The 26,459-nt window shown below is 38.5% G+C and overlaps 1 protein-coding gene across 2 annotated transcripts in view; it reads left to right on the top strand.

Moving 5' to 3' along the window:
- The window catches only part of ATAD2B (ATPase family AAA domain containing 2B), an 81,536-nt gene extending 57,878 nt beyond the window's left edge, over positions 1-23,658 (top strand). For both annotated transcript variants that reach the window (XM_084284638.1, XM_084284637.1), the window contains exons 24-28: positions 599-736; positions 15,036-15,731; positions 17,326-17,453; positions 18,588-18,716; positions 20,275-23,658. In XM_084284638.1, the coding sequence (XP_084140764.1) occupies positions 599-736; positions 15,036-15,731; positions 17,326-17,453; positions 18,588-18,716; positions 20,275-20,316 (1,133 nt within the window). In that variant the 3' untranslated portion in view covers positions 20,317-23,658. The remainder of the gene's footprint in view (positions 1-598; positions 737-15,035; positions 15,732-17,325; positions 17,454-18,587; positions 18,717-20,274) is intronic.
- Positions 23,659-26,459: the final 2,801 nt, after the last annotated feature.

Below are 26,459 nucleotides of genomic sequence, written 5' to 3'. Positions count from 1 at the left end.
TGTGTAACCAATATTAAGTGCACATTTCCAGAATTTAAAAATCCTGGAAAATGGTAGAAGCTATGAGATGAACTTGTGTTACAGAAAGCACAACAGACTTTTTGTTAAAAGCAGAATCATATTTTTCTTAATCTCAGAGCTCATATTGACTCTGAAGTGGATCCATTTTACATAACATAGATCATGATGACAGTGCAAGTCTCTCTTCACATACTCCTTTTGACATGGCATACCATGCCATTATGAATCGCTACTTATTTTAAATTATCTGGTTAAAATTAAGAAAAATTGAAACTGTCAATACAAATTTGTTTTATAGAGGAAATGTAGATAAGAGTGCAATCTTTGGGGACCCAAATGTGAGAAAGTCATATTTTTCTAAGTCGTCAGAGCTGACGGTTTTAAGACCATGCAGCAAGTAAGTTATTTTGTCAGTAGAAAACAAATATTCTTGATTCTAATCTTTCTTTTGAATGTCCAACTAAATATTAATTGATGTGTTCTTATTGCAGCATGGTATTCCAACTTTATTTTAAAATTCAGTAGATTTTTTTCAGCTTGGTTTATTTAAATAGGTATGGTTATCTTCTGTATGCAGGCTTATCAGTAACAGCAGAACAAATAAATCCTCATGGTTCCACTGTACGGAAAACAGAAGCTAGAGTTGAAGAGGCATTTCGGAACAAACAAAAACCCACAATGACGGTGTGGCCCAACTCTGCAAATAAATGTGCATGTGAGTACCTTGGTTGAAAATTGTGCAAAATTGCAGGCGCCTCCAATGGCAAACATTTCACACGTCTGTACTAATGCTTGCTGATTATGTCCGAAAGTAATTTTAAGCATGAAACATGGAACTTTAAAAAATACTCTTTTTCTGAAAAGAAATTTCTGCCCAAGAAGCTGGAAAGAAGTAGAATTTCTATTTTTGTAATAAAAAATAACTTTTTATAAAGTTTTTATTACATTTTTAAAGGAAAAAAAAAAGCTATTTTCTCTATAATATGAGGTGATCTGTTATCTGTTGGTTGAGCGTTGAGATTTGTTTAGTGCATGTATACACGTATATTGACAGGTATGTATCTGCATGCTGCTTTCTACTCTGTCACATGCACTAGTTGCTTCCTGTCTGCAACGCGTACGTTATTATGCTAAAACTTAGAAAAGCAGTTATAAATTTAACTGTATTTTCCTTTATGGGAATTGGCTTTCAATAGTCGCTACCAATTAATGGAGGATGTTAAGATGCTCTTCATGCAGCCTACTGGATTAGTCCAATTAATTGGTCAAAGTCTCTAGAATTGTGAGGAGCGTATGACTGCCTAACTGTGTTGTAGGTAATTGAAGGCACTGCTAATTATTTTCAAGAGGTGAGTTGATTACAACAGGTAAATACAGTAAATTTTGTTAGATGAAAATGAAGTCTACAAGAGCGTGTATATGAGGGATATACTGATAGTTGTGCATGGCTTTCCTGCTGAAGATTTGGAATCTATTATTATTATCATCACAGAAACATCAAATGGGTGCTTGATAGGCAAACTGCTACATAGATTGTGGAGTAATCAAATTTTCATTGGTCTTCGTCTTCACCCTGATAATGCTTTTCCTTTGTACAAAAGTTCCTAGGTATGGGGATAACTGCCCAGAATTGCATGTTGTTTATATATAAATGATGTCAAATAGTTAATTACAGGTGTATAGTTTTATTTCCTACAACTCTAATTTTTTTTTCTACTAAAGGAATTAAAGTCAACTCTACAGAGTTACGGCTTGACTAAAGTGTTATATAATGTATTGATGATGTCAATTAAAGTTGTGTTTGTTTGGCAAAACAGAGAGAAGGGGTTCTCAGTGTCATTAGTTGCTCTGAAACCCAAGATGGAGATTAACTCTGGTTGATCTTTCCTGGCTGTGGGTGCTGTGCAGCAAACAGGAGTGGCTGTAGACCTTTGAGGTGGACATCTCTCTGAAAGAAAGAGCAGCTTTTAGTGGTTACTATTGTATAAAAAGAAGCTCTTCTGCCTCTACTATTCTTTGTCTAGTATTGTAGGTTCAGTGGTGGCTGTTTGAAGACTAGAGCCATTGAGTGAAGGAACTTGCCAACTTTCCTGTTCATAAATGGAAAAGGAGCTAGTGTCAAGGCTCCCTTTCTGCTAGTATTTTGGTGAGGTAGATTGTAAGACAAGAAAATTTGAGGCTCAGTGATGTTTGGGAATACAATCAAATGAAAATCGGCCTTTTAAGGATGAGTCTGGGCAGGGTGGCTACTCTTGGAGTTCTGTTGTACATGTAGTAATCAAGAAGAGAGAACCAGGAAGTGAGGAGCAGTCAAATCTGCAGAAGGGATTCGGGGAGCACATGGACACACAGACTGTGGTAAGGTCAGTAGAGACAGAAAAACTTTGAAGAGAAACAGTCTAGAAGAGGGATTGGAGGAAGGAGCTCTAGGGTAGAGTGAGAATAACTGGGCCAATGGTAAGGGAGCTCAAAGAGCAGCAAATTACATGGATTGCAAATGTGTAAATGGAATGGGGGAGTTTAGAGAAGGGATTTCAGAACAGAGATGATTTAGAGGTGGAGAATGTGGTGAGGAACTAAGATTTTTGAAGGCTAAAATGCGTTACAGAAGCAGAGGAACAAGGACAGCAATTCATGTATTTTAGTTACGTGGGATAAAAGCTTTACATTCCAATTAATTATGAAAATCTAAAATATTTCTATCTTTTCCTTTTATATATATATATCTGTTTGAATTAGAATTCATTTTTTTTCCTTAGGTAATTTTTTTTGTCCTGGTCTAGTGTTTGTTTTTGGTTTTAATTGTCAACAGTAACGTTATTTTCTTGATGAAAGTATTTCTTTAGGAGCTTTGTTTACAGTATTTCAGAAAACAGCTTTAAAAAAGTCAATTCAGATGAAATGCTTGAGAGCCTCATAAGGAAATGATTGTCAGGCATCTTCTCTAGAAATGCTGTGGATTACAGATAGCGTAGCAGCCTCACCCATTTTAAATCCCTGTTTACGTTTTAGGGATAATACAGTAAAAAAATGGGATTTGGTTTGTTCTTTGAGATTACATATTTTGTATGCGATATTATTTATTTCTGTAGTTAACTATTGTTTTGTGATGTATTTAATTTTGCTAAATATATTTTAGTTTTTTTCATTTGATTAGACCATATGGGCTATCAGAAATGTGGCACAAGATCTGAAGTTCTATTTGAAGACACGGTGATAAATGTTCCTGAGTTAAATTTAATCTGCAACTTCCATATCCCTGTTGAAGTAACACCTGTGGTGGGTTATGTGTTACAGTACAGATGAGTTTTAAAAATATTGCATTACTTGAAGTTGCTGAGAATTCATTTGGGACAGTTCTGCCCCAGATGACTTAAAACGTATCAGTATTGACTGCATATTTTGAGAAAAGTGCAAATGCTCCAATGGGAACATGCAATGGGACGTATGTCAAAAGCCTGATGGAAGTAGTTGTAAGATCAAAGAATCATAAAATTGCTGTGGTTGGGAGAGACCTCTGAAGATCATCTGGTCCAGCTCCCCTGCTCAGAGCAGGCTGAGCAGGGCTGTGTCCAGTTTTGGTTTGAGTATCTCAAAGAATGGAGTTTCCATGACATGCCTGCGCCACCTTTTCTAGCGCTTGGTCACCATCGCAATGTTTTTTTTTCTTTCTTTGAAATTGAATTTCTTGTTTTTCAATCTGTGCCCATTGTCTCTTGTCACTGGGTACCTATGAGAGGAGTCTGGCTTTGCCTTTGTGTACGTGTGGAAAAAGAAACTATCAGCAATGTGAAATTTTGGGCATCTGGTAAATTAAGTGCTCAGTGATTAAGTGCTCAGTGATTTAGGTACACTTCAGTGTGTAAAACATCAGTATCTCTTTAGTTGTTACAATGCTGTATAGTAAAAATTTGTCCTACTACTGTATCTTGCCAGTAGATGGAGTATGTTGCATATTATTTTATTTTCTTGCAGTTCCTTCTGTAAATGTTACATACAACTAAACTGTACGGGGAAGATTTGATTTGCCATTCTTATCATTTTTTTGCAGTATTCAACAATAATATACTGTAGTGATAGACTGCAGATTTTGTTTTCCTCATAGAGGAGATGTCTTTCATGCAGTATGATAAATATGATAGCTGGTCCATGTGAAAATTGCATTTGCAGCAAGAAAAAAATTAGAATGTATTGTGTTATGCAAACTCTTTAAAAAAAAAAAAAGTTTTAGATAAAATTCATTTTATGAAATATGAAGTAAACACCACACTGACTTTTCCCAATAATTAAAGTGATTAGTGGTCTCTGTAGAAAGAACTGCAGGGAGATCTAATAAGGAAATAAACTGCTGCAAAAAAAAAACCTTAGTTCCCAGATAAGTAGTATTTTGCATACTCTTAAATGGTTTGAGCTAAATGGCGATCCTTGCTCTTATATGAAAATCTGTTGTTCTACTTCATAATGGAATGGAAGTGGTTGTTTTTTTTTGTTTGTCTGGAGGGAGTGGCTTTCCAGAAGATTTTTAGAAAGGAAAAAGGTCTTTTGTAATCTTTCTCAGAAGGCATTTCTTTCTCAGTCTTTGTCGGATTTTGATCAGTTCAGTCTCTTTTTTTGACCTCTCTGATACAGTAATGTCAGCAATTGTTGTGTTTCACGCATTCATATGACTGCAGCAGTGTCTTACCAAAGGACATGGCAGACCAGATGCCCTAAGACGTTTATTATTATAACTTTCCATTTTTGCCTAGTTCTGTGTCAGTTACCACAGAACGTGAGTACTGCATGTTAAGTCATCCAGATACTAACATTAAAATTGTAGTAGCTGCTACTGTCTTGCCAGAACCATGATTCCTTTACTATGCTACTGCTTTCTTTTCTCCTGCTCTCCAGAAAAGGGATTTGAGTTGGATTAATTCTCACAACACACCTGCGACAGAGGCAGGTACTGCAACTTGACAAACACTATTAAAAAAGCTTTTGTGGAATTTGAGGACATCTTTACTCAGAACTGAGACAAGTGTCTGTTTTTTAATAATTTTTTTTATTGGTAGTTTAGGAGTGCACATTCTGGATGGAGAGTAGTTTGATCTGAATCTGACACTGGCTTCAATTGGATGCTTCAAAAGGAAGCTGCAAACATTTGAGAAATAAAAATTACTTGGACTGCCTCATTTTGAAGAAAATACCATCTTAGCCAATTCTGAGTTAGGTAATGGTTGTTTAAACCCATAGGCTTTGTAATTTTTCTAATTTAAAATCCCATTTAGTGAATTTGTAGGTATTCTTATAAATCCTGTCTCTGTAATTCTTTTTTGAAATCCCATCAAACTTTTGGAGGTAGTGGTACCTAGTGGCAAAGAAATTTTCTTTTATCACTATTAAATACTCTGCCTCTTGAATTAATTGAATGTCTTTTAGCCCCGATAGAAGGCAAACAGTCCCGCAATTTACCTGATCGGGTTTTTTTTAATATTCACTTGTTACTCATCTCATTCTAACTTACTAATCCAAGATTGTTCAGTGTCTCTTAAGAAGGTTTGCCTGCAAGCATTATCACTACATTTTTTTTTTATAAACATGGTGAAAAGATAGATTTTGTGGAAGAGATATTTTTCTGAGTTTTTAAAATTGATTTTTTCCTACCATAAGTGGTATAAATTAGTAATGCAATAAAAAGTTTTCAGACCTTTTAGATAATATCATACTACTTCCTCCCATCTGGATACTTTGGCAATGTTTGCTTTAAATTGTTAAAAGAGCTTGTGCAATGTTTTTGTCTGCAGATTGCCCATTTCTTCATTTCTGTTTGCAACTATTTATTTTCTTCATATCTTTTTTTCCTTCTTGACGCAGAAACCAACCAGCAACCACAGCCTTTCAGTTCTGTGATAGAAAAGAATGTTGTAATGTATCATTTTAATTAATGCACAGTAGGAGTTTGTCCTGTGCTTGTGAGGTTAAAGTCAGAGAATCATAGTATCAGGAGTGACCTTACTGCACTCTACAGGTACCATAAAGGAGGCTGTAGCGAGGTGGGGGTTGGTCTATTCTCCCACGTGCCTGGTGACAGGATGAGGGGGAACGGGCTAAAGTTGGGCCAGGGGAGGTTTAGGTTGGATATTAGGAAGAACTTCTTTACTGAGAGGGTTGTTAGGCATTGGAATGGGCTGCCCAGGGAAGTGGAGAGCCTCCATCCCTGGAGGTCTTTAAAAGACATTTAGAGCTTAGTGACATGGTTTAGTGGAGGACTTGTTAGTGTTAGGTCAGAGGTTGGACTCAGTGATCTTAGAGGTCTCTTCCAACCTAGATGATTCTGTGAATATCGTGACTTGGAAAGGACCCACAAGGATCATGGAGTTCCCACTCCTGGCTCCACACAGAACTTCTTAAAAATCAAACCCAATGTCGGAGAGCATTGTCCAAATGGTTCTTGAACTCCCATCAGGCTCGGTGCCATGACTGCTTCCATGGGGATCCTGTCCCAGTGCCTGACCACCTCTGGGTGCAGAACCTTTCCCTCACACCCAGCCTGCCCCTCCCCTGTCCCAGCTCCATGCCATCCCCTCGGGTCCTGTCGCTGTCCCCAGAGAGCAGAGCTCAGCGCCTGCCCCTCCACTCCCTTCATGAGGGAGCTGCAGGCTGCCATGAGGCCTCCCCTCAGCCTGCTCTGCTTGAGGCTGAGCAAAGGCACCAAGGCACCTCAGCTGCTCCTCAGATGCCTTCCCCTCTAGACCCTTCACCATCTTTGTAGCCCTTCTTTGGACACTCTCTCTAATAGTTTTACGTTTAAGTTTTTCTTATATTTTGGCACCTGACACTGTACTCCTCACCTCAGGGTGAGGTCACACCAGTGCAGAGCGGAGCTGGACAATCCCTTCCCTTGACCAGCTAGCAATGCTCTGCTTAATGCACCGCGGGATATAGCTGGCCCTTTTGGCTGCCAGGACACACAGTTGACTTAGATTCAACTTGTTGTTAACCAGACCCCCCAGATCCTTCCCTGTGGTCCTGCTCTTGAGACTCTTGTCCCCCCAGTCTCCACATATCTCTGGGATTACTCCATCCCAGCTGCAGAATCCTCTCTGCAAGGCCTCTACCCTTGAGGGGGTCAGCAACTCCTCCCAATTTAATATCATTGACAAACTCACTTAGTCTGACTTCAAGTCCTCTATCCAAGTCATTTATGAAATCATTAAAGAGAATTGATGCTGAAATGGAACCCTGGGGAACCCTACTGACTGGCCACCAGCCTTACGTAACCCCATTTACTATAAGCCTTTTTGCCTGACCTGTCAGCCAGTTGTTCACCCATTGCATTATGTGTTTGTCCAGCTGTATGCTGCACTTTTTGTCCAGAAGCGTACTGTGAGAAACCCTATGGAAAGCTTTGCTGAAATCCAAAAAGATGACATCAACTGGCTTCCCTTGGTCAACTAGATCCTTGTCATAAAAGGAAAGGAAATTTGTTAAGCAGGACCTTCCCATTGTGGACCTCTGTCAAGACAACATAGTCATTGGTCATTTCTTGTGTTTTTCAGTAACTCCCAGAAAAATCTTTTCCATAATTTTGCCAGTCATTCAAGTAAGACTGACAGGCCTGTAATTACTAGGGTCTTCTTTCTCGCCCTTCTTGAAAACTGGGACAGCGTTTTCCAGCTTCCAGTCACCTGGGATCTCTTCAGATTCCTAAGACTGTTGGAAAAATAGTTGAGAGGTCTTAAAATGACATCAGCCAGCTCTTTGAGTATCTTAAAATGAATCCAGTCAGGCTCTATAGACTTATATCCATCCAGCTGGAGCAGCAAATCCTGCACAAGTTTGGAGTTGATTTTGAGTTCATTGTCCCTCCAGTCACAGACCTCTAACATACATGTAGAAGGCCCATTATCAGTGTTGAAGACAGAAGTGAACAAGGCTTTAAATATGTTTTTTGTCTGTGTTCGTATTAGTGAAGTGACCGTCCTTGTCAAGGAGCAGACCAAAGTTACCTCTGGTTCTCCTTTTGCTGTTAACATAATTTAAAAAGCCCTTTTTGGTGTCCCTCGTGGTACTGACCAGCTTCAGCTCAAGCTTTGTCCGCACAAACTTTCTCCCTATAGTGTTGAAGTTGCAGAATAACCTTGTGTTTGTTCATGGCTCTCTTGCAGCAGGCAAGATGTCATTCAGTAATCCTTAAGAACTTCCTAAATGTACTGAAAATGTAAATAGCTATAATAGTTGCTATTGTAAAAAGCTACTCAGCAGAGGGAAAATGAGCAGAGCTATAGAGGTGGAACGTCTATAACTGATCTCTACGGGTGATATTAATCTGATTGTCTCTTCTCTTCTGACTTCATTTTTCTTTTTAATCTTCCTGTGTGACTGTCTTGTCATGTACTTAGCTAACATAATTACTCTGATGGTTTCATGTAAATTATATTTTTAGCTTGGTTTCCCAAGAAAATAATACCTATCCTTTCTGTCCATCTCTGCTCCTGTAATAACTTCTGAATCATTTAGCCTGGTTCAGACAGATTTGACAGGAGTTGAGGTCTGAAAGATTAGATTCCTGCAGGTTTTGTGAAAATGGATAGCTGGATAAATCTATGCATCTCCTGACGGGAAAGGCTATAGATTGAAAATGGTAGTTACCTGTTCTGCCTTGCCTTGTTAGCCGATCGGTTAACAGATCATGTTGGCCAGGCAGAGCATGCACACCTGAGAAGTGGGGGGTCATCCTACTCAGCTTTGGGTGGAACAGAAGATACTGGGAGAGGTTGCTGAGAAATACTGGGAAGGACTTGTGTTGAGTGTGTTAAAGGGAATGGTAGGGGATAGCAGTTTGCTTGCATGAGGAAATACTGGGGGTGCTGCAGCCAAGTGTATTTTGGGAAGCATGCTTCATCTCCTTATGGAACTTGACCCCTGTTGAGAAGTGCCCAGGTTCTTCAAATAGTTGTTCATATAACAGTTTATGGGCTGTTGATGATCATACATGCTAAGCTGTTGCATGTAGTTGTTCTGTTTTTTAATATTTTTGAGGTTTGTACCTTGAGTATCCTCATACTTTCTGTCTAGGAGGAAAATCATATAGGTCTTAGGGGTTAGTTCCACAATCATGCCAAGCTGCAGGTTAGTAGTAAAGGCGCTGTCTTGCTTTTCTCTGGTTGCATATTCCAACCACCTCCTTTAAAGGAGCACCATCATTCAAGAGCTGGATATAGCTCAGTTTGGGAACTGAAGATGTTGAAAACTAACCCAGGAAAAAATACAAACTTAAAGGCAGATTAGTTCCCTTATCTGTTCTCCTGCAGGAACAGTAGTGCAAGTACAGATGAGGTAGTAGAAATATTATAGCTGGCTTTGGAGGGAGAAATGGCTTTGTGTGTTAGTGGAAGCTGGCACCTCATTTTGCTTTTTAAGCCATTGTGGAGCTGTGCTCTGTTCTTTCTTGCTGCTTATCTCTGACTGCAGTTTGGGACTTTGTGACTTAAAACTCCAGAGGCTTTCAAGTGGACTATTCAGTGCCCATTGGTAAGGAACGTAGAACTACTGGAAGCAGTGAAATTACTGAGGAACTTATGTACAGAAGTATATATACATATACCCTGGATGCTGCATAAAAGAGAGCAAATTGTTGGTTGTAAGTGCTTTCTCAAGGTTTTAAGTTACTTTATGCACCAGACATCAGAAAGAACTTCAAGGTTTTGATCACGGAAGAAAAAGATTAAATGTTTTGCTTCAAGTGGTTCTTTATGTCGAAGACACAGAATCTAGATCCATGGTGATCTTTTTTGCTATGAGAATTATTATTGGATTTTAATTCCCAGCAATCCTTTATGAAATAAAGGTAATAACGGAGAATCTACTGTTTGATGGATGTGAATTTTATCATTTAGTGACATTTAATCACATTTGTCTGACGGATATTGAAGCAGTGCAGAGGCATGTAAGGTCTGCTTTTCTGCAGCATATTTGTTAGCCTCCATGAACACTGTACTACACTCAATATGTGGTAATAGTCAAACTACAGAAGTTTCAAGAGAAACTTAGCTGCTTCAGCTGCTACATCTTCTCATTAGTTATCCACATTAAAGCAGCAGACTTGCTTGTTAGTGATTTACAATCTTTGAATCTTCTAATTATATCTAGTTCCTTTCCCATCTTGACTTCTGTGTAGTCTGCAGCTTTGTCACTGTACGGCTGTGCTTGTGTGACAGAAGGGGATATAACTCAACTCTGAAGCTTCTGTGCCATGCACCCATGTTTTTGAGGTCTATTTTATTGAGACTATACCAAACAGTAAGGTGACAGTAGTTGATGTGCACTGTAGAGGATAAGTATGCTTATTTCACCAGGTATTGTCATTACTTGATGTTACCTGGCATGAAAATCATGAAGCAGAATCTGCCAGTGCACAATAATTCAGGATTTCTGGAAGTCCGCTACACATTTCATTTCACTTGAGTTTAGAGGACTAGTGCTTCTGAAGGAAGTCTGTAATTTCTTTTATAGTCTTGGGAGGCCACCTCTGCACCGAATGCTTATCTGCCTTAAGTTTAGAGATCTTTCATCAGATTCAGTGTCTCAAGGTAGGAATGGAAGAATTGAGAAACCCCACTTATTGCTTAAGGAAATGTAGGGTAAATTTGTATTCAGTAATTAATTAAATTTTATTACATTTCTTTAAAATGCTCTCTGCATAGACTGCAGCTTAGCACAAATTAATGAGTGGGGAAGGTTCACATGAGGCTGATATCAAAAATAACCCAAGTAAAATGTACATGATTTGTGGTCAAGCAGGTATTTATTGTCATTACCCCAGTTCATACAGAATTTTTAATGATTTATAGAAAAAGCAAACCAGAAAGAAGCTAGAACTGATGTGAGGATCCCCTTGGCAAATCTGTAGAGGTTATGTGCAGATTATAGAGAAGAGTTCCACAATTCAGAAAGCAAGTGAATGTATTCATGTGTGAATAATTGGTATTATAATAGTTTGAGTTATAGAAACTCAGTTCTAAAAAGCAGGATTCCTCTGACAATAGTATTTCTACTGCCTCTGGCACAAATAGTGCCAAAAGACTGGGTATCAATGGATACATTTCAGATGAGTAGTTTTAAAAGGAATAATTGAAAAGGTGTTAATGCATTAACTTGCAATTGTATATGCTCTGCTAGTTTTTTTTTTGTATTTTTTTTTTCAAAGTTAACTCCTAGTTTTTCTTCTGTAATCCATTACCTGTTCTGTTACTCACTGAGAACTTCAGTGTGTCATGAATCATACAGGCTGAAAAGTGGTTCTGCTCTTGATGGTTTACAATCTTACAGAAGATAAACACGAAAGTGAAGGAGAGGGGACTCCAGGTTAAGTTTATTATTTAGCAGCAAACCATGAACATTTGCCCTTTAGTTCTGTATCAGTGTTACACTTTGGTAGCTCCTTCTTTATTGAACCATCGTTTCTCACGTCTGTGTTATTCTCTCAGTAGTGCCTTTTGCTTTGTAGTGAATATAAAGAGAATGTAGATAATGAAACGTGGTGCAGACTTCTACATTTGGTCCCAGGAGTCACTGCTCCATTCAAAACCCTTGCTACTCATAGTAGACTCTTATTTTTACTGGGGGAATTAGGCAGGACATAAAGACTGCTGGTGTGTGTGTGTTTTTTTATTTTTGTTTGTTTTTAAATATTGCATTATTTGCTTGAGTTTTCACTCGTCCTTGGAAAGAAGAAAACTGAAAGAGCCAAGCCTCTGCCTGCATTGTGTAAGAAAGAAAATCAGTGTAACAACATGAAGGGTGCTAAGGATCTGGAACCAAAATTGGTATGGTCAAGAAAGTAAAAACTGGAGAATGTACTCAAAGGTGTATTAGGTAGGGGATTATCAGCCTCACTGAGGTCCTGAAGTTGTGTTAAATGAACTCAAATCAGAGATTTAGGTACATTTATGAAAGCCTGAAGAAAAAAGGCTTCAGTGGCTGGGATGGAAGTGGCTGAAAGGAAGAAGACATTTATTTAGCTGAGTGTCAGGAGAAAAAGTTGATTCTTAGAAGCATACAGACAAAAAAAAAAAAAAAAAAAAAAGGATATTTGAGTTGTTAGTTAGAGGTGTGGGCCATTCAGTGGCGATAGCACTTCCTTAAAACAAGTGTAAGAGTCTGGGAAGGAAAAATTGTGACACTAACCAAATGCTATTGACTAAATATGGGTGAAAAACAAAACTAGATTACTGCATTTGTCAGTACAAAAACTTAAACATTGAGAAGGCATATTCTGCAGTACCTGTCAATGAGAAGAGGACATATTCTGCAGTATCTGTCAATGAGAAGCTGTTTTCTTTCCTAAACTGCAGTGGTTGGCTGTAGGTATAATTTTTTTTGAATATTGTGACATAAAGACCAGTTTTGTAATAATAGCAGTGTTTCAATCAAAGCTCTGCTGTGTGCGCATACTTTGAGGTGGATGAAATATTTCCTGCATTCACTGGTTTTTATGCAGCGTAAAATAGAAAACCTCAGAACTCCTGGGAGGAGATCTTCTTGCAACACGTATTGCTTTGTCCTAATTAAAAACAATGAAAGCAACTTGCACAACTGTGAAAAGGCCCTTAACTTAGATTTGAATAGCTTGCATGAGAGTGAGAGTTAGCTGGGCTTGCTGACTGTCATTTAGGAAGACTTGATAATTGATGAAATGTGTAGTAAAATGGAATTAATTCTTTACTCTGATTTCTCACAAGCCTAGGAATTTTAGGAATGTGCCTGGGTATTTAGGCAAATGTAGGCTCTCAGGTAGAGGTTGCAGGTGAACAAAATAGTTGCACCAGTAAATGGGCATTTTTAAAGTATAAGTCACTAATAATGATAAATACCACCTTATAGCGAAGTTACCCTAAAAAGCCAAAATCATTGGATCTATAAAAATCCAACTTACTGATTTATACACTTGAAGACGTGTTACATTCCCTTGAGAAGACTCTTCGTTCTGTGTTTTATTTGTCCATCTTTGGAGTTGACCTGAGAATAAGCTCATTGCCTAATAGGGTTTTTTTTTTTGTCTCTTAAGTTTATTAATCCATGTGTTTAGTTTCAGATCTACTGTGCGTGTGATTGTTAAAAGTCTCTTGCTGAAGAAAGGGAGAGGCTGTTAGCTTCTGATGTTACAAGGACGGGTTGTGGTTCGTCACCAGTAAAACAGTGAAACTGGCTGTAGAAGCTGCTATCATTACCTACAAAGTAGCTGGAAAAAGAGGGTTGTCCCCTCAATTCTTGCAGCTCTTAGTAAGGATTACTTGTAACAATAACTGCATGCTCCAAATGAAACTGGTTTTATTGCAATGTAACTTTAGGTAGCTTTTAAAACGGAAAGGTTGAAATTTATTCCTAAATGTAGTAGTTAAACTACCTGCTTACATATGGGGAGGAAGGTCTGAAGTATACTCGTATTTCTCTGAACTTCTGTCATTTAAATCCCAACACTTGTACCTGCATAGTGCTTGTATCGTCAAAGCTACGCAGTAAACACAGATCTTTGTAACTCAGTGTGAAGTTGGCAGACGCAGATCTAGGACTTAATACCCCATAAATCAAAGCAACCTACAAATAGCAAGAACGTTACGGAGGTGCTCAGCATAGTTGATTTTGAAATGGAGTAGAAGTTGTTAATCTGTTAGCTGTTGGCTGGCATTTTCAGTTATAAACACTTGACTGCAAGTTTGCAAAAATATCAGCAGTCTGCATTGTAGCTTGAATGTGAATATAGAACTTTCAATTTTTCCCAATCCTTTTCTTAGTCTTCTGAGCTGTGTCCTATTAGTGCTCTTGCAGAGGATGTTGACAACAGTATTAGATTTGAGTGGTTATCCTTCTATATTTGCTGATTGTGTTGCAAATGTGCCCCAGACCTCTTTCAGATTGGTGCTCTGGTTGTCTCTCTGTCGGGGGGGACTTTTTCTGAGAAGCTTGCTAGATGATTTTTTTAAAAGGCCCAGGAAGCATACATTGCAAAAAGTAAAGGTGAAAAACTAAGGATGCAAGAGTAATGAAAAAAGGATCACATGCCTAAATGGCTTCAGGTTGAGTTGTATATATGGGGAGGGGGAGGTGTTGGTGATGAGATAAGAAGCTATGTTTATCCTTCTTTGTACAGACTCACTGCATAAGTGCAGATGTTTGTGCAGTCTTTGGACTGGGTTGCTAAATTGGCCTGGATTTAAAACAAAAATCCTCATTTCTTGAAGCCATGTTTTACCAGTGCAGTGAGCTTGAGTACACAGGTGAGAATGAATAGGAGACTGAGGAGAGGGTTACTCTATAGTTGATCTAATAACTGAAGATGTCTTTGAATTGACACTGGACATAAATTGAAATGAGAGATTCTGACCAGATAAAAGACAAAAAGCCTGTTCACCCAATGGTTGTGCATTGGTACAGGACACATGGACATCATCTAGTCTGCATTCAGGAAGGTTTTCGGAATGTGACTGCGTAAAGCCCTGAGCAACCTGGTCTGCCCTCATAGCTAAATAATCCTGTTTTCAGCAGGAGGTTGGGCCGGAGACTTCCTGATGTCCCTTCCAACCCAAATTATCTGACAGCTCACGGATTACACTTCCATCTGTTTCCTTGTGTAATGCGTTCAAATAGCTGGTGTTGTAAAAAAGGGAAAATGAGAATAAGGTCTTTAAATTCTGCATTACCCAAATGAGAGTGACTGAGTTCTACATCATTGCTTTGCTGTTTCCTTCTAGTGGTTTACCTGCAAATGGTATGTATGAAATAAATTATGTAGGAAAGGCTGTTTATGGAAATGGGTTACAGTAGGAGTTCTGTATGCAACTGGTTGTACTTCTAAAAGTCCTTTGTATCCGTACTAATTTGCTTGCACTGAAGTCAGCAAACAGTTGACTTTTTTTTTTTGAACTGTGAACATGTTTGCCTCATATTACAGCATATTCTGATATACTAGTCTATTTAAGGGGAGGTACCTGCACATCTAAAAGTTTCGTTTCCTTTTTTCCTTTGTAACTCAGTTCGAATAAGGAGAAAGTCAAGGCGGCGCTCCCAGTGGGGCAAAGGCATTATTAAGAAGAGGAAAGTCAACAATTTAAAGAAAGATGAAGATGACGCAAAATTTGCCGATGATGAAAACCACGGAGAAGACAGTAAATTGCTGGAAAACGGAGAGCTAGAGATCAGCGCTGACTGCATTGAGGAGAATGGGGAGGAAACAGGAGACCTCTCCATGACAAATGATGAATCCTCGTGCGATATTATGGATATAGATGCAGAGCAAAGGCTTAACAATGGGACATCAGGAAAGGAAAACAATTTTGCATCCACGGAAGAAGAGAGTTCAAATGAATCTCTGTTAATAACTGACAGTGTTACCCTGAATACTGAAAAGGATTTAAGGAAGGACTCGACATTGAAAGGGGACTGTTTAAATGGAGAGACATCTGTACACAGCTTGGAGGGTATGCCTGTTCCAGCATGTCACAATGGTAAAATGGAATCGGTTGATGCTGTTTCAGCCAATGACAACACGGATGCATCTAGTAACAAGCAAAAATCTTCATCTGAAGATCAGCCAAAGGAGAAAACAGAAGCTTCCAGTGAAAGCCACGGAGCTGATCTTGTGAAAGCTGAGGTACCACACTGCAGCAATAATGAAAAAGCACTACAGAGCACAGACATTGAGACTAAAGATGCTGAAGCAGATAAAGAAGGTATAGCTTGTTTCAGTTCTGTTATTTTATCCGTGTTAAATGTGTATGTTTTTAATTTTAACATAAGTTATTATAATGCAGTATATTATGAACTGCTATTTGTGTGAAACTTTTACTGTGCTTATGAGATTTAATTCCACATAAATAAATTGGAAGTCCACCCTTGGCTTGCTGTAATGTTCTCTTAAGCAAGTAACTTTATCTCCAGACTTGAAATATTCTGGCTTTGTATGCTTAAAGAGAAGTATCGTAAGTAGTGAGACAATGTTATTTAAGCTGTAATGGAAGATTAAAAAAAACTATTATCAATGCAGGTAAATATCTATATGATACATACTTTGGTCTATAGGATGTAATTGATCCAAATTTTTATCCATATGATACATGTATGGATTTTTTTTTGAGGTGGAGATCTATGATAAAAGTGTCATTGATGTTAGATCAGAATTTTTGAGTCCCTTCACTATGATTCTATGGTATTTCCTTAAAAAAGAGTTTGCTCACAGCAAAAGTTAAAGCAGCTTAACTCATAGGAAAAGCCAGATACGGCATTGTTTATCTAACGGGGTAGGTATCTGGACTTCCAGTCAACACAGTTAATAGTGCAGCAAAAAGATAAGAGAAAGAGAAGGGAAATCCTGGTGGTGCATAAAAGAAGGGACCATGTCCTTTGAAGAAAAGAGACATAGTTTCCTCAGGGAAGAGAAATAAGAGCCTTATGCATGATTGCCTTTTTAATTAGCTTTTCAGAATTATGTAAAAGAATGAAATCTTTACTTCAAAAGTGGGTGCTGAGATTTACAAAATAAATTAGCTTTAATGAGAGATAGGAATTATGAGAATATCACTACGTACACGTTGTCTGTGTGTGTACACGTGTTTTCTCTGAGGGTAAGGAGCATAGATGAGGAAAGCTCTGAAGGATATCAGAAAGAAGAGTGTGATGTATGTTACAGCCATTACACGTCGTAATTTAATACGTGTATTTTGGATACATTCATGATGCATTATAGTAAAGGGAGGTAAGGGGAGTCCTCAGGAAAAATAAGGCATTTTAAATAGTTGAGAAGGAGGAAAACGGTGAATAAATGTAGGACTAGAATCAGGAGAAAACTTCAAAATATTTTGTTCTCCAGAACAGAACTGGATAGCAGTTTTAATACAAAGGTAGAAGAAGACAGAAATGTGTTACCAAAGCATGACGTTTCAGAAGTAAGCAGATGTTAGGATTACTGTGATGATGAAGACATGGGATGCTTTGGGAAGAAAGATGAGAATTTTGAACTGCTTAGGAAGAAAGATTTGGGGACTTAGCTTAATATGTGAACTTCTCTTAGAAGCTGTATAATTTGACATTGTTAATTAGAAATGAGGAGAAACTTCCTCAGTGATGCTCAATATTCTATTGAGATTTCAGAATTAAGTTTTAAAGTTGATGGGTTTCATTTGTGCTTTGTGAACTGTGGTTTTGTGCACTCGTAAACCTTGAGAGTTCTGTGAAGCTGATAAATAATGTGCACCGGCAGAATCATGCTTGCATAGTTCACAAAATCCAAGCAAAATCAATTTTATTTATTTTTTTTTTAAATTACAGGTATGTTGAAAAGTAAGAAAACTCGGAAAGTCACTATGGAACTGTCAAAACCCACAAGTCTGGAGCATGTCCCAGAGGAACCATCAGATCCCTTACCCTCTGTAGTTGTTGACCATGACAGACTAAAGGTAATGGAACTGAAAAATAGATTGGATTGCTAACAGGCTCCATGGGAAATGTTCCCTTCCTTTGCTATAAAACAAAATTTCATTTATTTTTGACTATGAACAACTTTTTTTGGCAATTTTTTTTTAAAGATAATTTGTCAATCAGTGTTCTTGGCTGAAAAGTTAATAAAACTGAATCCTTATTGCCTCATCATTACTACTTTTACAAATACAGTAATGGCACAGCAGTCCACTATTTTAAGAGTTTCTCCAAAAGCTGCAATTGTGTGTTAATTGGACATGTCAGTAGCTGAGGAACCGCTGGGTGCCTGGTAATTAGAAGTTAACATCATCATCTCCCTCCCTGTGGACGTATACTTGGTGGAAAGAACTGTTAGTGGATAGGAAAGAAAATTGGAATTTGTGCTGATCTTTTGGTGCTATAGATCGAACTCCTGCTAGTTAATTTTGTTTGTTTTGTTTGTTTAAGCAAAGTTGCAACAGAATTTGCTGTGTTGTGTAGTAGAAACTAGCTTGACCTACTGTGAAATTTAGACCCCACTTGCTGTGGATTACAGATGTTAATTTATTTGGTAAGAACGGAAATGTTGTATTAGGAAAGAAGTCCTAATATTTACTGCTGCTATGGTAAAATACACACTTTCACCATTTGTTTATGAGCAGTTTTACAAGCTTTTCTCCTATGCACTGCTTTTATTGTTCAACATTTGTGGAATTCCAACTGTTTCCATTTGGCACTTCTTAAAAAGTTCAAGTCAATGTAAGTTCTTAAAAATGTCCACTTCAGCTATCAAGACAGTTTTTATGGTTTATCTTAATTATTGACCAAGACGTCACAGGATTATGTAGCATTCAAACAGAACAAACATTGCACTAGCTATTTGCTGCATAAAATCTAAGACAAGAAGAAAGGCATGGATGTAAATAGGAAAGTAAAGAGAAATGTTAAGTCCTTTTGTTTCAGTGTGGAAGCAGTGGCCTTGCTATTAGCCAGATGTGGTCCCTTTTATTTGTATATATCTTTGCAAAATAGGGTTTTAGAAGAAGAAGATAGATCACACTCTGATCTGTACTTTAAAGAAAAAAAAGTGGTTATAAAAGCTCTCCTAACTTTATCCTTTGTTATTCTAACAGAGACTGCTTGATTTGGTGGTTAAGAAAAGTGACAACCTGACTGTTGACCAACTTGAGAGATTGTATTCACTCCTCAGCCAATGCATCTACAGACACCGTAGAGACTATGACAAATCACAGCTTGTTGAGGTGATGTTGTACAGTTTTTTTTTATCTGACTTCGGTGAGAATATTTTTTCAAGAACTATTTATGTTCATTGTACTAGCATGCAAAAGCTTTAAATAGATTTTGAGGAAAGTATTTATAAAAATAATAAAATTCAGTATAGTAATGGCTTAAAAAACAGAGATTGTTTCCAGTAATGCTTTCCTCAGAAAAGGGTTAAGAATTTAACCTAAAAGAACAGAGGAAAAGGAGAACAGAATGCAGCAGCATTTAGAAGCACGTACCAGTAGAGTAAGAATGGAGCAGAAGCAGGAACTTTCAGGTAGTCAACGTGGTTCTGCAGAATGTTCCTAAATCACTTATTTTCCTTCATCCTTCTGCAGTATGGGACATATGCTTGATTGTAGCTATCTTACAAGGAATCTGTAAAAAAAATAGTATCAGAAAGGCATTATGGGTAGAATCATAGAATGGTTTGGGTTGGAAGGGACATTTAAAGATCATCCAGTTCCAAGCCCCTGCCATGGGCAGGGATGCCACCCACTAGAACAGGTTGGCCAGGGCCACTCCTCTGCTGATGCAACCCAGGATGCAGTTGGCTTTCTGGGCTGCAAGTGCACCCATGATTGTCTTGGGAATGTCCAACACAGTATGATATTTGCAAGTTTTGTGCTCTGTTGTCATCCTTTTTCCTCTGAAATATTTTCATTTCAAAGGCCTCCTGGCTACATCAGCAGGCAGTGGGTCGTTTTACTGTTGGTGTAGGCTGATCTGATCTGAAAGCACTCTGGTAGTGCTTTCCCTCCAGCAACGTTGCTCTAGTTGCAGAGTGGTTTGGGTCATCTTTCTGATTCAAATGGTAACCAACCCTGCTGGTAAAGGGGCGAGAATTGTGAGGTTCCAGTTTGATCACTGAACACCAAATATTTTTCTCCATGAATATTTTACTACAAAACCTGGAAAAGCTTTAACATAGGGTGGCATAGAGTTCTTGCAAAATATTTTTGAAACCATTTTCATACTGTTTTGCTGTCTTCACCTAAAATACGTTGGAAATCTGGGCTGAGTGTTATGTAGATTAAAAAGACAAATGTCCAGCATGAGTACTTAGGGGCAGATTGCTTTACTTTGATTCTCCAAACTGTGCAGATCTGTGTTTGCAGCTGGGTCAACAATGGCATGTAAGAGTTGAATTTGTTCACTGTGCCATTGCAGTACTTTCTTAATATATATCAAATACGTTAATTATATAAGTGACCCTATTACACTTGGATTTTTTCATGGACTGTCATGGTGGAGTGTTTTTCTGCATTAATGCTTCTTTAATTAGTTTTCTGTTTTACTGTTTTTTGCTAGCAGATCACAAATAGTGAACAGAAATGTTTATTTTCCTATGAATTATTTGTTGGTGTTTCCAAAAAACAAAACAAACAAAAAAAAACACCAACAACAAAAAAAACACCAAAAACCAACCAACCAAAAAAAAAAAAAAGATCACCACCCCAGTAAATATGATTACTTAAGGTAACTTTATTTTTGTCTGTATATTTATGTATAATTGATGTTCTGTGTTTCTTGCAGGAGATGGAAAGAACAGTTCATGTGTTTGAAACATTCCTGTGAACTCGTCAAGATGGGTGGGTTTATCCTCTCTTAAACTGCTCACGGGAGAGCAGTCCTCTGAGCCATTCAGTTTCCATTTGCACCAAGTATGTGCAGAGCCTTGGTCTTAAGTGCTCTCTCTTTTTCTTTCTGTTGAATTTGGTGCTATTGTCTCAGGTACCTGAAACCAACCAGCCTACAAGAACCAAACGGAACTTCATATAGTTGTATCTGATATAAATAAAGAATACAATGCCACAGCTTGGAGATTTTTGGTGCTACAGAAACTGTTCTCATTTCTGCTCTTGTTCACTCTACATGCATTATCTTTGGGGAAACTTCAGTCAAAGTGGAGACCAACATACACGAGAGAACTGGAAAGAGCAGATCTAAGTTGAATATTTTTAAACAGGCAACCTTTTTTTAATTTTTTTCCAATCTTTCTCTTCTCTGGGGTAACGGACAAAAAAAATTTGTTCTAAAGAAGGCAATGATGCATTGTGGTGTAGGAATCTTGAGTAACTGGATGTACAGTGATTTGAAGATGAGGCTCTCTAGAACTGCCTATAATGTGCCTTTTAGTCAATTGAGAAAGATAAGGCTAATCAATTGGTTTGGATTATAGCAAATGGCAATGTTAGAAAGCTCTCTTCAGAATGAAGATCTCCAAAAGGATGACTTGTATTCTCTTCATTGGATGGCAGCCAGTATTATGGTTCTATAATGCCTGTCTTACTCTACAGAACTAAACTAAGACACACTGAAAAAAGCCACATACTTTACCAAAATGGTGAAATTCCTTTTTCATTGGTATAGATTTGTTTTAGAAACAAATTACACAGTGAAACTATTTTGTGTTGCTAACAATGAAGCATTTTCCCACCACTTCTTTGTTGTCCATCTTGAGTTCTTTAAGGAAAAAAAAAAAAGTTTAATACTGGCAGGTTTCTTTCTGAAGTTCTGTGTTTGTAATATAGCTTGGACTGTACAGGTAAAAAGATGCTATAATCGATGAAAATCCTGGAGCCCAAGTAAAAATCCTGGAGCCCAAGTTGAAAGTAAAGCTTAAACTAGGCTTCACGACTCAGTCAATGCAAAGCACTGTTAATGTGAGGAGATTGGAGGACGGCCTTTTCGATTGATCTGTTCGGACCACGGTTCTCCAGGTCTGAATTGTGTAGTTCAAAACCTTTCCTTTCTGGAAACTGGAGAGAACAGTCTAGGCAGTTTCAAGAAAAAACACGTTTTGTCGCAAGCTCGGTGTTAAAACGTTACCTGGGCTGATTTATTGCAAACCTAAGTGGAAACTTTTAGAGAAGTTGGCTGGTGTTACCATCTCTAACCATTCATCGTGACTGTCCCTACATAGCTGTGGAAGTGTCTTTCCAGAAATATGCAACACAGTGTGATTAGTTTTTAATTAGAGAAAACAGTCTTGGACTACTGCAGAGATACTGAGCTACCTCAGCTTTTTGTATTTTAGTTACCAACAGTGTTTATGGAGGACTGTAATCACTCTGCTCCCATTCACAAGCTGAAGCTAAGGTACTTGTCTCCCCCTCTATGGCTAATAGCAAACCACTGCAGAGGAACAAACACGGGCCTTGGGCTACTGCAGTAATCCAAAGTGCTTTGTACATTGTGTTTCAACATCGTTCTACCGTAGATCTTCTCCCCCGAACGCCACTGTTTTTCTTTATGGCTAATGGCAGAAACAGAAAGTTTTTTAAGTACTCATGTACATCTAGTTACACCTAAATGCAACCCATGCAGAATCGCTGTATTTTTTAGGTGGGAAAGTGCGATTAAAAACCACAGCAAGCAGAAAACACATTTAGAATGAGATTCTTTGATCTCACATTTGTTTAGGGGATTTTTTCCATGTTTTGTTTAGTATTTATTAGCATCATACCTGTTTGAGATATTTTTGTGTCTGGTACATTAACAGCATTTTGTATTTTGATGGAAATTGTTACAAACTTTAAGATTTGATTAAATAAAATGTAGCAGATTTTTTGTAGCAAGTTTCTGATAAAAGGGTTTTTTGCAAGTCTCAGGTTCTTGCTGCAGAATTTTTTAAAAATATTTATTCCAGTTTCACTTACTCAAAGAAGTTTTTGTTCAAGTAACAGCAGCACTTGTGGAAGATAAAACTGCATACATTTTTAAGATGATAATAAATTTATATGCATTAAAACAGTTGAGAATTTTAGTCACCAGTGAGTGTGAATAAAAGCAAGTCTAAGCTAATGCCTAGCATTAAAAATGGTTCGAAAAGGTCAGGTTTCTAAAGGAAAATTTTTACTGTCAGTTGTTGATTGGGAAAAATCGTAAGAGGCAGCCCTGCTGATGGGGGAGCTGCCCTGTTGTTGTAGGGGAAAGTAGCTGATTTCAAATGTTAGAGTGGACAGCTCAAATCAAATGATATACCCGCCTTCGTAGCCCAAATAACCACACTTCAGTTTTGTTTTCCTTTACGGATGTCTGGTGGTTATAGAGTTAAAGCAGCTGTTAATCTATCCATGTGGTCTCAACTTGTTTACTCTTTGTACGTTTTTAATTTTTTTTTTTTTTTGCCATATAGCACTGGCAAGAGTTTGTACAAATTGACCTCTCTTCCTTGTTTCTTGTTGTGAAAATTGCAAATAAACTCCTGTGGGAGTCCTTGCGCTGGGGTCAGTGAAACGTGGCCACCCAGAAGAAGGGTGACTTCTCTGCGGGGTTGGCGGGGCTGTCCTGGAGATAATAGAGTTGCTCTTGGGTAAAGTTGATGGCTATGGAGTTAATTGTATTTGCAAGCTTGAATCTCACCTGTGATTAATTTTTTTTGTTCGTTTTGTTTTGTGTCTTCTGTATTGTTACTTGATTTCCTCATATGCCAATGTATTTATAGGATTACTGTTTTTTGTCATATCCCGTCTTCCTTTTTTTTTTTTTTTTTTTTTTTTTTTTTTAATTAAATTGGTGGGTCAGCTCTGGTTTTACCTTCGGTCTTCTGAACGGCAGGTCCTGCAGCTGATGGTCCTTTTTTTTTTTTTTCTAATTTTATTTTATTTTGTAATCAAAACGTAAGCTTGAATTTGGGCTTGTACTTGCATCTTTTGTATCTTGTACATTGGGTTATTTAGACATTGGGGAGTCCTGTTTGGTTTCATTAATGTGTGTCTACTTCGTGGATTAAGTAGACTTCCTTCATCAACTATGGTATATTTTGGATTCTATAGTTTTATTCAGAACTGTGTTTAAATTGATGTTTTGCATTTTGACTTCATTTTACGTTAGTTTGAAGTAAGTTATTTAATTTTTTGAATTTCTGGAAATTTTGAACATTTTACTGTAATTTGTAATATAACTGCTGTGAAATACTTGAATAAAGATGACAAGAAAACACAGCTTTAGCTCCTTCAAACATGTTGTATTTAAAAGAAACTCTACCTCCTTGCTGTTTTCTGATTTCAATCCTTTTCTTACCAGACCTCCTTGATTTCGCAGCTGACATGTTTTACTCTGGGGTCTTGCTGTTTTGTTACGTTGAGTGTTTTAATCCGTACCTCTTGCTTTCAGTGTTTGTCCATTAAAGAAAAACACTTCTGATTAATTTTGACTGTAGAAATGAAGTTAGCATTGTGTGCTGGTAAGTGAGTAACAGAAATGCTCTGAAGTTATTAATGTTGTGTAGTTATGAAGTCCTAGAAAATGTGTTCAGTTACAGGAAACACCCAGGACAGTTTACGGTACGTCAACATTCAAGCACCAGGGTTTCTCATGAGAGGTTTTTAAAGGAATCCTCTTTCATTCCTATTTATCATAGTTCTCCTTTCTTGTAAGAATAACTTAAGTATATCTAAAAATTGCTTTAGTTTCCCCCCTCTGATAATTCTGATAAAGCTGCTGGGGGTTATGGAAGTTCACTCAACCCACAGATATGGGAACTCTTGTGGCAGTTTATCCAGAGGTAGGTAACTGCTTGTAATTTATGTAACGTGGAACAGAGCATGACAAGCCGTTGCATAGATACGTTATGGCCTCTCTTGAGGTGTAGGACATACAACACTCCTGTTCCCTTCCCTCTTTTCCTCTGTTTCTAAGCTATAGGGCTCTTGGGCAAAAGAGTGGCTAAGTAAGAGGGCAGGAACTTGTTTCATGTCTGACTTGGCTTTTATATGCAGCTGTGACAGCACAATTAGATGCTCATTGTCATGTGCCACAGGCTGGGCCCGTTTCAAGTCAGCAGGGCCAGCCCCACTGTTGGGCCTGACGGGCACAGAACTGGGTGCCCCGCAGGCAGCAGCACGGCACTTCACCTGGCACTGGAAAACCCTTCTCGGAAAAACCCTTAGTGAGCTCTGGTGCTTCAAAAGCACGACTTGGTGAGCAGTAGTTGGGCTTCATCAGGTGTGGTTGATAAAGCCTTAGGAAAAACTGGAGCAGCAGCCTGATCTGTCAAGTGCTCGCTGCTTAAACCCGCAGCCGCCTGCTGTTGGCTTCTGCACGTGACGTAGTTTTGGCATGCAATTTCCTGTATTGCCTTAAATTTGAAATGCTCCACGTCCTCTGTTTTTTTTTTCCTTTAAGACGCTCAGATAATTTATTTAAATAAGTTAAAAATGAGATCCTTTTGTTTTCTATCTCAGGCAGGATTTGGATCAGGACTTGCAGTATTTGGGGCTTTAAGCTAGCACCGCCTGTGAATGAATTCTGAAAGGCAAATCAGTAAAGTTATGAACTGATTAACCAAGTCAAACACTTCATTTTTCTCCCCTTTTTATGCATCACTTGTGGTCATGTAACTATTATGTAAAAATCAGGGATTATAAACTTTAACGCTAATTAATTCAGCCTCATTCCATTTCTAGGTGAGGAGTTTTTTTAGTGTGATGATTTGCATAGGGAGTGTGTTTCAGTTCAACCCAGTGCCAGCAAACGGCTGCGACTACTACTACATCCCATTTATTTTAGGAACGCGTTTGGTTTATGCTATATTGAGCTTTGCTTTGATAGTAGAGAATTACGATAGTAAAAGAACATGCTAAGATACTGGGATTTCAGACGGATTCAGTGCTTTTAGTGCTCGTGTAAACCTTGCTGTTCTCAAAATTTGTTAACATTTGGATGCTGATTTGGAACAAAGCTGATCTGGAGGTTCAAATGCAAGAAATAGCCTTGAGTTAACCTGTGCTGGAAGGCTCCTCACCTTCAGTTCCAGCAGCAGGGCAGGTTGAGAAAAGGGGGAGGCTGCATCTGGGATGGGAGCGCTGCCCCTGGGGGGTGTGGGCATACAGCAGGAGCTGGGACGGCTCTGGGGTGGGTTCCTCTCCGAATTTTGCGGTGGTCACCTTGGTCTTAGAGCGGTCAGGAATTTGGCAGAGGGTGCACAAGATGGGTTTGGGTCCCTGAGGCTGGCTGGCTGCTGAGAAGGCTCACGCCATCTGTCATTGGGGTTTTGTGGAGCTGAATTCATCGTGCTGAAACAGCCCTTGCATCAAGGTAAAATTTCAATTTTGCTATAACCTGGAGATGTCTGACCCTGTATAGAAGTGGGAGCCTGGAGGAGACCGAGTGACCCTCTGGCTTTGGGACTCTAGATTGGGATGGAGAAACTCAGGGAAGTTCTTGAAAGGGCCTCCCCTTTGAATTAGCTCTTCAGTAAAGGAAGTAAAGCAGAGATGAAGATAGAGAAAATTAATTCAATGTACATACGTTGAATTTGGACTGAATTAATTTGCTAAGAAACTGAGCCTCTTCGTAGAGGGTTAAGAAAATCATGTTGCTTCAGTTGAGGAACAGTTTGTGGTCTCCAAAGCCCCAGCTCTCTGTTGTAAGGGCATTGCTGATGGTGTTTGTGCCTTGTAGGGTGCCTGCTGCATGGGGGCTGGTGGAGGAGCGGGGATACCTGATTGTGATGGACAAGGACAAGTCAACAGTCGGCTTTATGTTCTGAACACAGTTCTGAAGTGAGCTTTGATGGGATGCTCTGTGACAATATGAGACGTTTGGTGAGGTGAAGGAAGTGTTAGGTGATTGTTTGTGGCTATTAGCATCAGTTTATTCCTGAATTGCTGTTTTGTGTGGACGTTTTAAGTACCAGAAATGTAAGCATGAAGCCTGCATTTACATGAAACACCGGGGACACAATAGCTTCAAAACGAGTGCCTAACCTTTGG

The sequence above is a fragment of the Netta rufina genome (genome assembly GCF_964035555.1).
Source record: "Netta rufina genome assembly, chromosome: 3".
NCBI classification, from domain to species: domain Eukaryota; kingdom Metazoa; phylum Chordata; class Aves; order Anseriformes; family Anatidae; genus Netta; species Netta rufina.
The sequence above is the reverse complement of the archived record's forward strand: the minus strand, read 5'-3'. Positions and strand labels throughout refer to the sequence as shown.